The sequence below is a fragment of the Zea mays genome, chromosome 9, assembly GCF_902167145.1.
Source record: "Zea mays cultivar B73 chromosome 9, Zm-B73-REFERENCE-NAM-5.0, whole genome shotgun sequence".
In the NCBI taxonomy this organism is placed as follows: domain Eukaryota; kingdom Viridiplantae; phylum Streptophyta; class Magnoliopsida; order Poales; family Poaceae; genus Zea; species Zea mays.
This window is the reverse complement of record NC_050104.1, coordinates 4,989,897-5,003,556: the sequence shown is the minus strand read 5'-3', so window position 1 is coordinate 5,003,556 and position 13,660 is coordinate 4,989,897. Positions and strand designations below refer to the sequence as shown.

General features: G+C 45.9%; 1 protein-coding gene across 1 annotated transcript; it reads left to right on the top strand.

Annotated features, from left to right (window-relative positions):
- Positions 1-7,860: 7,860 nt before the first annotated feature.
- Positions 7,861-11,026, top strand: LOC103637824 (probable auxin efflux carrier component 1c). Its single transcript, NM_001322465.1, has 6 exons — positions 7,861-9,143; positions 9,245-9,533; positions 9,630-9,715; positions 9,839-9,996; positions 10,337-10,413; positions 10,601-11,026. Exons 1-6 carry the CDS (start codon positions 8,015-8,017, stop codon positions 10,665-10,667), a joined length of 1,806 nt encoding a protein of 601 aa, NP_001309394.1. The 5' UTR covers positions 7,861-8,014; the 3' UTR covers positions 10,668-11,026.
- Positions 11,027-13,660: the final 2,634 nt, after the last annotated feature.

The following is a 13,660-nucleotide window of genomic DNA, read 5'->3' as shown; positions in this document are numbered from 1 at the left end:
TGAACCCAACTCTTGGTCTTTTTATTGGCTAAGTGTGAACATTTTGCACCTGTATAACTTATACACTAGAGCAAACTAGTTAGTCCAAGATTTGTGTTGGTCAATTCAACCACCAAAATTATTTAGGAACTAGGTGAAACCCTAATTCCCTTTCAAGTACAAGACACCGGACCGGTTTTGGGCAGAGGCGATTAACACCGCCTGCTATTCCATCAACCGGTTATATCTTCATCGAATCCTCAAGAAAACATCATATGAACTTCTCACTGGTAAAAAGCCAAATGTTTCATATTTTAGAGTTTTTGGGAGCAAATGCTTTATTCTTATTAAAAGAGGTAGAAATTCTAAATTTGCTCCTAAAGCAGTAGAAGGCTTTTTACTTGGTTATGACTCAAACACAAGGGCATATAGAGTCTTCAATAAGTCCACTGGATTAGTTGAAGTTTCTTATGAAATTGTGTTTGATGAGACTAATGGCTCTCAAGTAGAGCAAGTTGATCTTGATGAACTAGATGATTAAGAGGCTCTGTGCGTCGCACTAAGGAACATGTCTATTGGAGATGTGTGTCCAAAGGAATCCGAAGAGCCCCCACAAGCACAAGATCAATCATCATTTTCCAAACAAGCATCTCCACCAACTAAAGATGAGGATCAGGATCAAGAAGAAGAAGAAGATCAAGATCAAGATGATGAGCCACCTCAAGAGGAGGACATTGATCAAGGGGGAGATGATGATAATGAAGACAAGGAAGATGATCAAGAGATCCATGATCCAAGACCGCCACTCCCAAGAGTCCACTAAGCAATTCAAAGAGATCACCCGTAAACTCCATACTTGGTGACATCCACAAGGGGGTAACCACTAGATCTCAAGTTGCTCATTTCTGTGAACATTACTCTTTTGTGTCCTCTATTGAGCCATACATGATAGAGGATGCACTATGAGATCCGGATTGGGTGGTGGCTATGCAAGAGGAAATCAACAACTTCACAAATCACAAGGAATGAGGTATGACATTTAGTTCCGCATCCTAACCAAAATGTTGTACATACCAAATGGGTATTCCGCAACAAACAAGATGAGCATGGTGTGGTGACAAGGAACAAAGCATGTCTTGTTGCAAACAGTTACTCACAAGTCGAAGGTCTGTATTTTTATGAAACCTATGCACCCGTAGCATGGCTTGAATCAATTCGTATATTACTTGCCTATGCTACTTACCATGGCTTTAAGTTATATCAAATGGACGTGAAAAGTGCCTTCCTCAATGGCCCTATCAAGGAAGAGATATATGTTGAGCAACCTCCCGGCTTTGAAGATAGTGAGTACCCTAACCATGTTTATAAGCTCTCAAAGGCGCTTTATGGGCTCATGAAAGCCCCAAGAGCATGGTATCATTCACCCTTTGTCGTTATTTCGGAAACTCTTAATTGGTATAACTCTTCACTCATATTTCGTTTTCCAAGGGGGAGAATTGTAAAGGGCTCTCAAGTTCTCCGTTTTTGGCGATTAATGCCAAAGGGGGATAAAGTATTAAGCTCAAAGCAAAAGGATTGTACCACCATTTTAAAATTTTTAAAAACCAAAGAAAGAAATTATTTCAATCGATATTTGAGTTGATTTTCAATTGGTATATCATTTGGTTTCAAAAATTCAAGTTAGTATAAAAATTTCAATTGATACAAATTTCATTTGGTATTTATTCCAAAATGAGAAAATCATTTCAAAACCCCTCTTGAAAGCTAAGGGGAGAATTTCTTCAAGGGGAGCTTTCATTTAGTCAAAGGAAAAGCATTTGAAACAGGAGGAGGAATTTCAAATCTTGAGAATGCTTCTTGAAATCATATTCTTATACCTTTCGCTATTTGCAAAAGAATTTGAAAATGTTTTTCCAAAATATTTACAAAAACAAGCAAGTGGTGCAAATGTGGTCCAAAATGTTAGATAGAAGAAAGCAATCACGTTTATTCTTAGACATATGTATAAAGTCTTTCAATTGGTTTAATTCTAAGTAACATATGCACATCAATTATAATTGCAAACTAGTTATAGATTTACACTTTGTATTTGCTTTGGTTTGTGTTGGCGTCAATCACCAAAAAGGGGGAGATTGAAAGGGAAATGGGCTTAATCATTTCCTAGAATCGATTTTGGTGGTTGACGTCCATCACAAACCATGTGGACTAATTAGTTTGCCAAGATGTCCTTTATCTCAGGTGCATAAGGTTCAATACAAACCAAGAAAGAAATTCAGTTGGGGACTCAAATTAATTTGGAGCAAAGGACTTGAAAGTGTGCTGCCAATGGCGCACCGGACAGTGTCCGGTGCACCAGGCCGAGCAGCACTCAAACAACTCACTCTCGGGAATTTCCAAGCCGCGCTCCGCTATAATTCACCGGATTGTCCGGTGTGCACCGGACATGTACGGTGAGCCAACGGAGAACGGTAGCCTGGCGCCAACAGTCGACTGCAAAATGAACGGTGCACGTCAGAGCTCAGAGCAGAGAAGTCAGAGCACATCGGACATGTCCGGTGTGGCTCCAGACTATCTGGTGCAACTACAGGACAAGGGTTCCAACTATCAAGTTGCTCCAAACCCCAACGACGTGCTGACGTGGCACACACCGAATAGTCTGGTGTGGCCATCGCCAGCAAAACCAGCCAACGGCTAGGAAGTCATTGAAGGCTATAAATACCCCCCAACCACCTCCTTCAATGGCATCCAATTTTTCTAAAGTTCATATTCAATACAAGAGCAATAGCATTCACTCCAAGACACATTCCAAAGATCAAATCCTCTCCAAGTCTCAAAATCAACTCAACCACTAGGAATGAGGTATGGCATTTAGTTCCACGTCCTAATCAAAATGTTGTAGGAACCAAGTGGGTCTTCCGCAACAAGCGAGACGAGCATGGTGTGGTGACAAGGAACAAAGCCCGACTTGTGGCCAAGGGATATTCACAAGTCGAAGGTTTGGATTTCGGTGAAACCTATGCACCCGTAGCTACGCTTGAATCAATTCGCATATTACTTGCCTATGCTACTTACCATGGCTTTAAGCTTTACCAAATGGACGTGAAAAGTGCCTTCCTCAATGGACCAATCAAGGAAGAGGTCTATGTTGAGCAACCTCCCGGCTTTGAAGATAGTGAGTACCCTAACCATGTTTACAAACTCTCTAAGGCGCTTTATGGGCTCAAGCAAGCCCCAAGTGCATGGTATGAATGCCTTAGAGATTTCCTTATCACTAATGGTTTCAAAGTCGGAAAGGTCGATCCTACTTTATTCACTAAAACTCTTGACAATGATTTGTTTGTATGCCAAATCTATGTTGATGATATTATATTTGGGTCTACTAATGAATCTACATGTGAAGAATTTAGTAGGATCATGACACAAAAATTCGAGATGTCGATGATGGGAGAGTTGAAGTACTTCTTGGGATTTCAAGTGAAGCAACTCCAAGAGGGCACCTTCATTAGCCAAACAAAGTACGTTCAAGACATTTTAAACAAGTTTGGGATGAAGGATGCCAAACTCATCAAGACACCCATAGGAACCAATGGGCATCTCGACCTCGACACATGAGGTAAATCTGTCGATCAAAAGGTATACCGGTCGATGATAGGTTCTTTACTCTATTTATGTGCATCACGACCGAACATTATGGTTTCCGTATGCATGTGTGCAAGATTCCAATCCGACCCTAAGGAAGCTCACCTTACGGCCGTAAAACGAATCTTGAGATATTTAGTTCATACTCCTAAGTTTGGGCTTTGGTACCCTCGGGGATCCACATTTGATTTAATTGGTTATTCGGATGCCGATTGGGCGGGGTGTAAAATTAATAGAAAGAGCACATCAGGGACTTGCCAGTTCCTGGGAAGATCTCTGGTGTCTTGGGCTTCAAAGAAGCGAAATTCTGTAGCTCTTTCTACCGCCGAAGTCGAGTATATTGCTGCAGGCAATTGTTGCGCGCAATTACTTTGGATGAGGCAAACCCTTAGGGACTATGGTTACAAATTAACCAAAGTTTCTCTTCTATGTGATAATGAGAGTGCAATCCGCATGACGGATAATCCCGTTAAGCATAGCCGCACTAAACACATAGCCATTCGGTATCATTTTCTAAGGGATCACCAACAAAAGGGGGATATCGAGATTGCATATATTAACACCAAGGAACAATTAGCCAATATCTTTACCAAGCCACTAGATGAACAAACCTTTAACAAACTTAGGCATGAGCTAAATATTCTTGATTCTAGGAATTTCTTTTGATATTTTGCGCACATAGCTCATGGGTATACCTTTGATCATATCTCTTTTATATACCATGACTAATGTGCTCTCAAGTGTATTTCAAACCAAGTCATAGGTGTATTAAAAGGGAATTGGAGTCTTCGGCGAAGACAAATGCTTCCACTCCACTATATCAAATTACAGTCCTTCGCCGTCGCTCCGAGCCTCTCTCCAACTTTGGTATAATCTTCACTCATATTGTGTTCGCCAAAGGGGGAGAAATTAGTTAAAAGGGCTTATATTTCACTCACAAGTATCCATTTTTGGCGATTCATGCCAAAGGGGGAGAAGGTATTAGCCCAAAGCAAAAGGACCGCACCACCACCAATTTTCAAAATTTTAAATTAAGAAAAGGTTTTTCAAAATGGTGATTTTTTAAATTGGTATCTTAAAACCCTCTTGAACACTAAGAGGAGGATCTAATTGAGGGGGAGTTTTGTTTAGTCAAAGGAAAAGCATTTGAAACAGGGGGAGAAAATTTCAAATCTTGAAAATGCTTCTCAAAATCTTATTCATTTACCTTTGACTATTTACAAAAGGACTTTGAAAAGAATTTACAAAAGAATTTGCAAAAACAAAACATATGGTGCAAGCGTGGTCCAAAACGTTAAAAATAAAGAAACATTCCATGCATATCTTATGAGAATTTATTGGTTCAATTCTTAGTAAACTTTGCACTTACATTATGCAAACTAGTTCAATTATGCACTTCTATATTTGCTTTGGTTTGTGTTGGCATCAATCACCAAAAAGGGGGAGATTGAAAGGGAAATAGGCTTACACGTTTTCCTAATTGATTTTGGTGGTTGAATTGCCCAACACAAATAATTGGACTAACTAGTTTGCTCTAGATTATATGTTCTACAGGTGCCAAAGGTTCATCTACAACTATACTAAATTGACTGTCCGGAATACCGTAGATTATTCCGGACAGGAGAAGCTTTTTGGAAAATCAGGCCAAGCGCGGACCGTCCGGGCCTTTGCGGCGGACCGTCCGCGACACCTAAATAACCCTCGGACAGAACTAATGCAAAAACATGTGTCTCTACTGCAGACCGTCCGATGGAAGAGCAAGCACCGTCCGAGACCACGCGCGGACCGTCCAGGCTCAGGCGCGGACCGTCCGGTAGGTGAGGAACCGAAAACCTGAAGGTGACGGGTTTGGCCAAATGAATTATAGCGTCCTCGCGGACCGTCCGGGGTGCACGACCGGACCGTCCGTGACTGCCTTTGTCTGACATCTGACGACGCATTAAATGCAATATAGCCGTTGATATAGCCGTTACTGCTGACCATTGCGTTTTCAGCCGTTGATCTACAGGGGCAGACCGTCCGGACCAGGCGGGCGGACCGTCCGCGGTCGGCAGAAAGGAGCAACGACTAGGAAGTGGTTGGTGGCTATAAATACAACCCCAACCACCTCCATTCACTTCACCCAAGCACTCCAACCTTCAACATTCAATACAAGAGCTAGAAATCCATTCCAAGACACAATCAAAGCCTCCAATCTCTCCAAGTTCCACAATTGAGACAAGTGATCATTAGTGATTAGTGACTTGAGAGAGAGTGTGTGTTCCGTGTGTTATTTGTCGCTCTTGTCGCTTGGCTTTTGCAATCGTGCTTTCTTCCTTCCCATTCTTATTCTCAAGGCACTTGTAATCAAAGCAAGAGACACTAAGTTTGTAGTGGTCCTTGTGGGGTCTAAGTGACCCATTTGATTAAGGAGAAAGCTCACTCGGTCTAAGTGACCGTTTGAGAGAGGGAAAGGGTTGAAATAGACCCGGTCTTTGTGACCACCTCAACGGGGAGTAGGTTTGCAAGAACCGAACCTCGGTAAAACAAATCATCGTGTCTTGCTCTTTATTTGCTCACGATTTGTTTTGCGCCCTCTCTCTCTCGGACTCGTCTATATTTCTAACGCTAACCTGACTTATAGTTGTGCTTAAGTTTATAAATTTCAGATTTGCCTTATTCACCCCCCCTCTAGGCGACTTTCAGCGCGGTACTGCGGCGACGTAGGAAATTTGGCGAGAAATTGTCGTTGCTGCAATTAGTTTCCATGCCCAGGAATCCAGCGAGCACCATCCGGTAGACACTGTGAGCTCCAATGAAGCTTTTCGGGACCGAAACGACATCAAGGGCACGGATCGGCGATCACGGTCTCTTCCTCTGTTATCGCGGCGGCATTCACTCGCCCACCCTTACGGCAATGGTACCCTTGGGCCACCGGTTCATCGTGATGCAAGATGGATGAGAGGGGGGGGTGCACGACTAGGAGTTATATATCCTAGGATCTAGCTCAAATCCGAGCGGTGCTAGCCAGATCGGAGAAGAACACGACAGAGTTTGTTACCGGCAAAGGGACCCACGTCCAACGATCCATGAGCACGCGATGCACTCAAAGGCTACGGGCGGGTCCCACTGGTTGGTCTTAGCCGGATCATGGGTGCGCGATGCATCGGCGACCGCTTCCTTTCGTGTGGGGAGGCTGGGTCCGCGGACGAAGAAGTGGAGGTGGGCCGGGTAGCGGCCCACACGGGCGAGGGGAAGGAAAACAGAATTGGGCTATGGAGGAAGGTTTTGGCCCAGCCAGCTGTTTCCTTATTTTTTATTGATTTCTGTTTTAAATTTTCAACTTTAAATTCAAATCTCGAATTTCAAATTGTATTTGGGTGGAAAACTAGAATCTAGATAAATGCACAATCAAATAAATACTCAACATGATGCATATTTCTATTTATATATTTTTATAGTAATTGTTTAATCCTTTTGGTTAAATAACATGCTTCGAAATATGCCATACAACAATTTTCAGTTTTGAAGAAATATTAATTTAAACCTATAGTCAAATGAAAGGTTTATCCAAGATTTATTAATTGTTTGTTGTAATAGGAGATATATATATTCTCCAATTACAAGGTGCTTTTGACTTAACCTTATTTAGAGAAGGTTTTCTAGTCATACAATTCATCAATTATTAATTGTAGACATCCCTGCTTTATTTCTTTGAGAAAATAAAACCTAATTTCCTAGGGTTAAATATAATAATTTTTTAGATCACTATTTATCCAAAAAAATCATTGTTATAGATATTTTAATTATTGTTTTTGAAGAAATATTTATAAATTCCAAAATAAAATTTTGGATGTTACGTTGGTGCACTGGCCTGGGCCACGCACCTTGCTAAAACCGGCCTGGGCCGATTTCTTTGTTCCCCGCACAATATAATCACGAGCATAGGCTGGCCTCACTCGTCTCTAAACAGGCCGGTTCTCTTCAAACATCGTAATTTTGACCCCAAATTGGATCCCTTTCATTTATATATGATGTTTTAATCCGACTTTTGACTTCCAGATTATTTTTTGCTGTCAACAATCCTAGCTCCAGCTGTCATTTATCCAAAGGTTTATGGTGGCAGATCTTAACGGCTGGCATACGTGCAGAATTTCTCCTTTCTTTACAGTTACACCCCTCCCCTCCCCCTCGTGTCGGGGAGTGTGCAGTGCACATCTGATGTGTATAAATAATCACACGCACCTATGCCCACTCCACCTCCCGCGTTCCTCCACTCCACGGCTCCCCCACCCCACTCATCACACTCTCCCACCGCACCTCGCCGCCGCGGGGCACCGCGCCATAAAGTGCGTTCCCGGCTGCACGGACGTCGAGGAGCAGCTCGCAAGTGTTTCTTGGTGCGTCGATCGGCAAGATGATCACCGGCACGGACTTCTACCACGTCATGACGGCCATGGTGCCGTTGTACGTTGCCATGATCCTGGCGTACGGATCCGTCAGGTGGTGGCGCATCTTCACGCCGGACCAGTGCTCGGGGATCAACCGCTTCGTGGCGCTCTTCGCCGTGCCGCTGCTGTCCTTCCACTTCATCTCCACCAACAACCCCTACACCATGAACATCCGGTTCATCGCCGCCGACACGCTGCAGAAGCTGATCGTCCTGGCGCTGCTCACTGCATGGAGCTACCTCTCCCGCCGGGGCTGCCTCGAGTGGACCATCACGCTCTTCTCCCTGTCGACGCTGCCCAACACGCTGGTGATGGGCATCCCGCTGCTCAAGGGCATGTACGGCGACTTCTCCGGCAGCCTCATGGTGCAGATCGTGGTGCTCCAGTGCATCATCTGGTACACGCTGATGCTGTTCATGTTCGAGTACCGCGGCGCCAGGATCCTCATCACCGAGCAGTTCCCCGACACGGCGGGCGCCATCGCCTCCATCGTGGTGGACCCCGACGTGGTGTCGCTGGACGGGCGCAACGACGCCATCGAGACGGAGGCCGAGGTGAAGGAGGACGGCAAGATACACGTCACCGTGCGGCGCTCCAACGCGTCGCGCTCGGACATCTACTCCCGGCGGTCCATGGGGTTCTCCAGCACCACGCCGCGGCCCAGCAACCTGACCAACGCCGAGATCTACTCGCTGCAGTCGTCGAGGAACCCCACGCCGCGGGGCTCCAGCTTCAACCACACCGACTTCTACTCCATGGTCGGCCGCAGCTCCAACTTCGCCGCCGGGGACGCGTTCGGCCTGCGCACGGGCGCCACGCCCAGGCCGTCCAACTACGAGGAGGACCCGCAGGGCAAGGCGAACAAGTACGGCCAGTACCCGGCGCCCAACCCGGCCATGGCGGCGCAGCCCGCCAAGGGCCTCAAGAAGGCGGCCAATGGGCAGGCCAAGGGCGAGGACGGCAAGGACCTACACATGTTCGTGTGGAGCTCCAGCGCGTCGCCCGTGTCCGACGTGTTCGGCAATGGCGCCGCCGAGTACAACGACGCGGCCGCCGTCAAGGAGGTCCGCATGGCCGTCGCCTCCCCGCGCAAAGGTAGCTTCTCCTCGTTTTTGGCTTTTGAGCTCCTTCCTTCCTGCTTTGGCTGCGCTGCATGCTCAGACACACACCTGTTCTGTTCTTGTTGGACGTTTTAGTTGCGGCGGACGGGAGGAAGGAGCGGGGCGAGGACTTCGCGGAGCGGGACGACTTCAGCTTCGGGAACAGGGGCGCGGCGGAGAGGGACGCGGAAGCCGGCGACGAGAAGGCGGCGGCGGCGGCTGCGGCTGCGCAGGGGAATGCAGGCGCCGTGGCGGCGCCCGCGGCGATGCCACCGACGAGCGTGATGACGCGGCTGATCCTCATCATGGTGTGGCGCAAACTCATCCGTAACCCCAACACCTACTCCAGCCTCATCGGCCTCATCTGGTCGCTCGTCTGCTTCAGGTAACCAGCGTCACCGGCGCGGCGTGCTTGAAATTAGTAGTGGGCGTTGCATCTTTCGCTAACCTGTTTCGTTTCTGGACACGAACGCATACGCAGGTGGAACTTCGAGATGCCGGCGATCATCCTCAAGTCCATCTCGATCCTCTCCGACGCCGGGCTCGGCATGGCCATGTTCAGCCTCGGTCCGTGGATCTCAAAACCCTCTCTGCTGCCTCCTCTGTCTGGAGTCGCATCGCCACGCCACCTATGGAACAGTTAACCCCCTTGTACTGACACCGCGCGTGACGTCGCCTTCCTCCGTGCAGGGCTGTTCATGGCGCTGCAGCCACGGATAATCGCGTGCGGGAACAAGGTGGCCACGTTCGCCATGGCCGTGCGGTTCCTGACCGGCCCGGCCGTCATGGCCGCCGCCTCCTTTGCCGTCGGCCTCCGCGGCACGCTCCTCCACGTCGCCATCGTCCAGGTAAAAACTCTCCGAACCGAACCGAACCAAACCAACCAACCGCACAAACAAACCCACTGGCAGGCACGCACGCCACTGACAAGGGCCGCACCGCCTTTTGAGAAAGAGATGAAAAAAAATATATCCAAGCACAAGCAGCGGTCAAGTGGCCGGCCGGGCATGCCGATCGATATGCCCCCTGTGCCGGTAAAGCGCGGCACAGCCTCCTTTCGCTTTTGGACTTTGCACGCACAACACAAATTCGCCCTTTTTTTTGTTGCCCCCCCCCCCCCCCCCCCCCCCCCCCTCGCCGCCTCTGCCACTGACTGACGTTCGTTTTGTTTACTGACGACGCACGCAGGCCGCGCTGCCGCAGGGCATTGTCCCCTTCGTGTTCGCCAAGGAGTACGGCGTGCACCCTGACATCCTCAGCACGGCGTAAGCAACGCAGCCTTTGTGTTCCATCCGTCTTGCTCTTGCTTGCATGCAGCTGAGCTAGGCACTAGCACTAGCAGCAGCCAGCAGCAGCAGCGCCGGGATTCCCGGGTCTCCGCCCGCTTTATTTGCCTCAGGGTTTTTTTTTTGTCTCACCTGCTGTCGGCTTTGCTTCGTCGTGGTGTTGCAGAGTCATCTTCGGCATGCTCATCGCGCTGCCCATCACGCTGGTGTACTACATCCTGATGGGGCTGTGAAAAAGCCAGACAAGCTGCTCGTTCCCGCAGGCCAACAGCGATGCCGGATGGGGATGTGGAGCAGGAGGAGACAGACTAGGGGGGACAAGACAACTGCGCAGGGGCAGGGGCGGGGGCGGGGGGCGGCAGGTTAATTCGTAGGAGTATGCTTTTAGGTGTAGACATCATGGAACGCGATTAGAGAGCAAACAAAAAATGTTTTTAGGACAAACCCAACGTCATATGCAAAAATCCTTGGGGGTGACAGTTTGCGTTGCAAAGCATCCGGTCATGAGTTTTGATTTGGGTGTGTTAGGGACTTTTCATGCGCATGGCTTTCCATGCCCTATATAAAATGGATGCGTGTCACTTCGATGGAATGCTAGGGCTCTTCTTTCTTGTTCATCTAGGGTATATATACTTCTTGGACTGGCACCACGCATGTCCCTGCTTCAGTACTTGCTTAACAGTATCTGACATCAAAGCGGGCGAGTGGGGTGATTTGGTCGTTAATCCTTCAGCATCAAACCCTTGCTGTGCAACCGTACTAGTTCGATTTTAGAATAAAGCCAGCGGATGTGGTCAAAAATAGAGTGAAATAAAAATACACACATCGTATTTTCAAACTCCACGATCCCTTGCTATATGTGTTTTGTTGTTTTTCTTCTAAAATAATAAAATGCAGTATATTTGTGTTAATTAGTACGCCTTGTCTCCGGCCTGCTAGCACACCTCCGGCTTAGCGTTACTCCTTCCGTCCTTCGTAACAAAACAAAGCACATTGTGTCGTCACTTGACGGTTGACCACAATATGCCAAGTTTCATTTTAAATGCTCAACGGAAGTCGAACATGAACACAATATGCCTTGTTATTATAAAAGTGGATGGGTCATTCCGAAAAAAAATATTTTCCGTATAGAAACGATGTCAATCAAAGGTCCAAACTGAGGCGCAGCCAGCTTGATCATCTATTGGGAGAATGCTACTTTAGTCTTTCATGGTCTCAATATCTTTTCATAAGACAACTGGCTGGAAATAAAATATATAAATTTTTTTCTCAAATACTTATAAGTGTTTTTAAAACCCACTCTCATTGTAGACCATTTTACAAACTTAAACAAAAACTCGATGTAAAAGAACATAGTAAGGGCCTGTTTGATAATGCCGTTTTGAAATACTATAATTTTGAAACATCATAGTTTACAATTGAACATGACACAAATATTACAGTATTACATTATCATAGTAAAACTATGTCATTAATTAAAACTAAGAAAGTGTTTAGGAGTAAAGTTTTTTTTACAGTTTTGGGAAAATACTATAGTATTTTTTTTCCAAATACTGTTGTATTAGATATAGAATGATGTTTGGCAAGCTGGCTAAAACCTCTGTTTTCAAAACTAAAGTTTTGCAGATATTGTAGTTGTTTTTTGATTTATTCTAAACTTATGTCTGGACACCCGTTTCTAAAATCGTACTATTTTAAACCGCGGTATTGTCATTGCTAAAGTATAGTAATATACTGTAGTATTTTAAAAAATTGTCGTTTTGAAAAACTCTGTTCTCAAACAAGGGCCTAAGATGTGTCTGGTTTCATTAGAAAACCAAAGTATTTGTAGAGAGGATAAAAGAAAACAAAGGTCATGAGTGAAGTTTCAAAACTGAAAAAGAAGTATTTGTAGAGAGAATAAAAGAAAACAAAGGTCCTGAGTGAAGTTTCAAAACTCAAAAGGATACCACGATTTTGAGTAGACCTGTTAAACGTTGGGTCGAGTCAATGTCGGGTCGTGGGGCATTTAGCATGGCTCGTACCTCCTCGTTTGACGTGTCAGGTCAGGCTTTTTTCGGGTTGGGTCGGATTTTTTAGCTTTGGGTTGGGTTTTTTTTGTGTTGGATCGGATTTTGGGTCAACAATTCATGGCTAGTACCCGCTCGTGAATTATTGCGGGTCAAAAATTATGGCCCACACCTGGCTGTTGCATTGGTCGAGTCGGGTGGCCTATGATCAGGTATATTTTTGAGTAAACCATGATGCTTAAAACTATATTTTACTTATACCAACCAATCACATTTTGTCTTACAATACCACAGTATCACCAAATATCATAGTATTGTTTGAAAATTGTAAAAAGTACCGAGCTTCCCCTGTTTGGCACAGGTTATTTTTAGCTTCTTCACAAATTTAAACAGAAGTTCTGTCAAACAGACAGCTTGTACAGCAGCTTATCAGTTCAGCGGTTTCTCAAAATGAACTAAAAGCAGCTAACAAGCAGAAGCTGCTAGTTATCAGCTTATCAGATAAGCTGATTTTTCAACAAGCAGCAGCTGTGCCAAACAAGGTATAAGAATAAAGAGTAGCACATAGTTTTGAATACACAAGTGTACAAGAGCAAGGTTTTGAATACACAAGTGTACAAGAGCAAGAATGAAAAGCATCTTGATTTACCAATGGTTTGTTTTGCGGAATTATTGGGGATGGTGTGGGAGAGGAGCCGGTATCTACCAGGAGCACTTCGTATGCAGCACATTAGGAAACGTACAGCCGTGGGGCCCAGGTCTTGCGGAACAGGTGCCCGGCCGGCCACTACACGCACGCGTAGTACGTACGTACTCCTATATCCTATGGGATTCGACGTGGATCGGTGAGGGCGTATCCAACGACATGCCGGGCCCTCGGCGTCGTCTCGCTAGCGAATCGACTGCCCTTGTTGTCGGACTTTGAGAGGGCGGTTGGTACAACAAAGTGATGCGGGATCAGTACACTGCAGTACTAACAAATACGATTCCGCTGCATCTATAAGTTATGGCCTAAATATTTTTTTCAGGTAATGGTCTTCCTGCTAGCACTACACGTCGTTTTGGGGCATATATAAAACCTAAAAACTACGTTGTGGTTCTCCAAGCATATCTAACAAATTCATTCATACAACCCAAATGTAACTAAGTCCTGTATCTTAAACATCTCAAGATCCACCACATTTATTCGAGTTGTATGTATAAAACGTATCTAGACT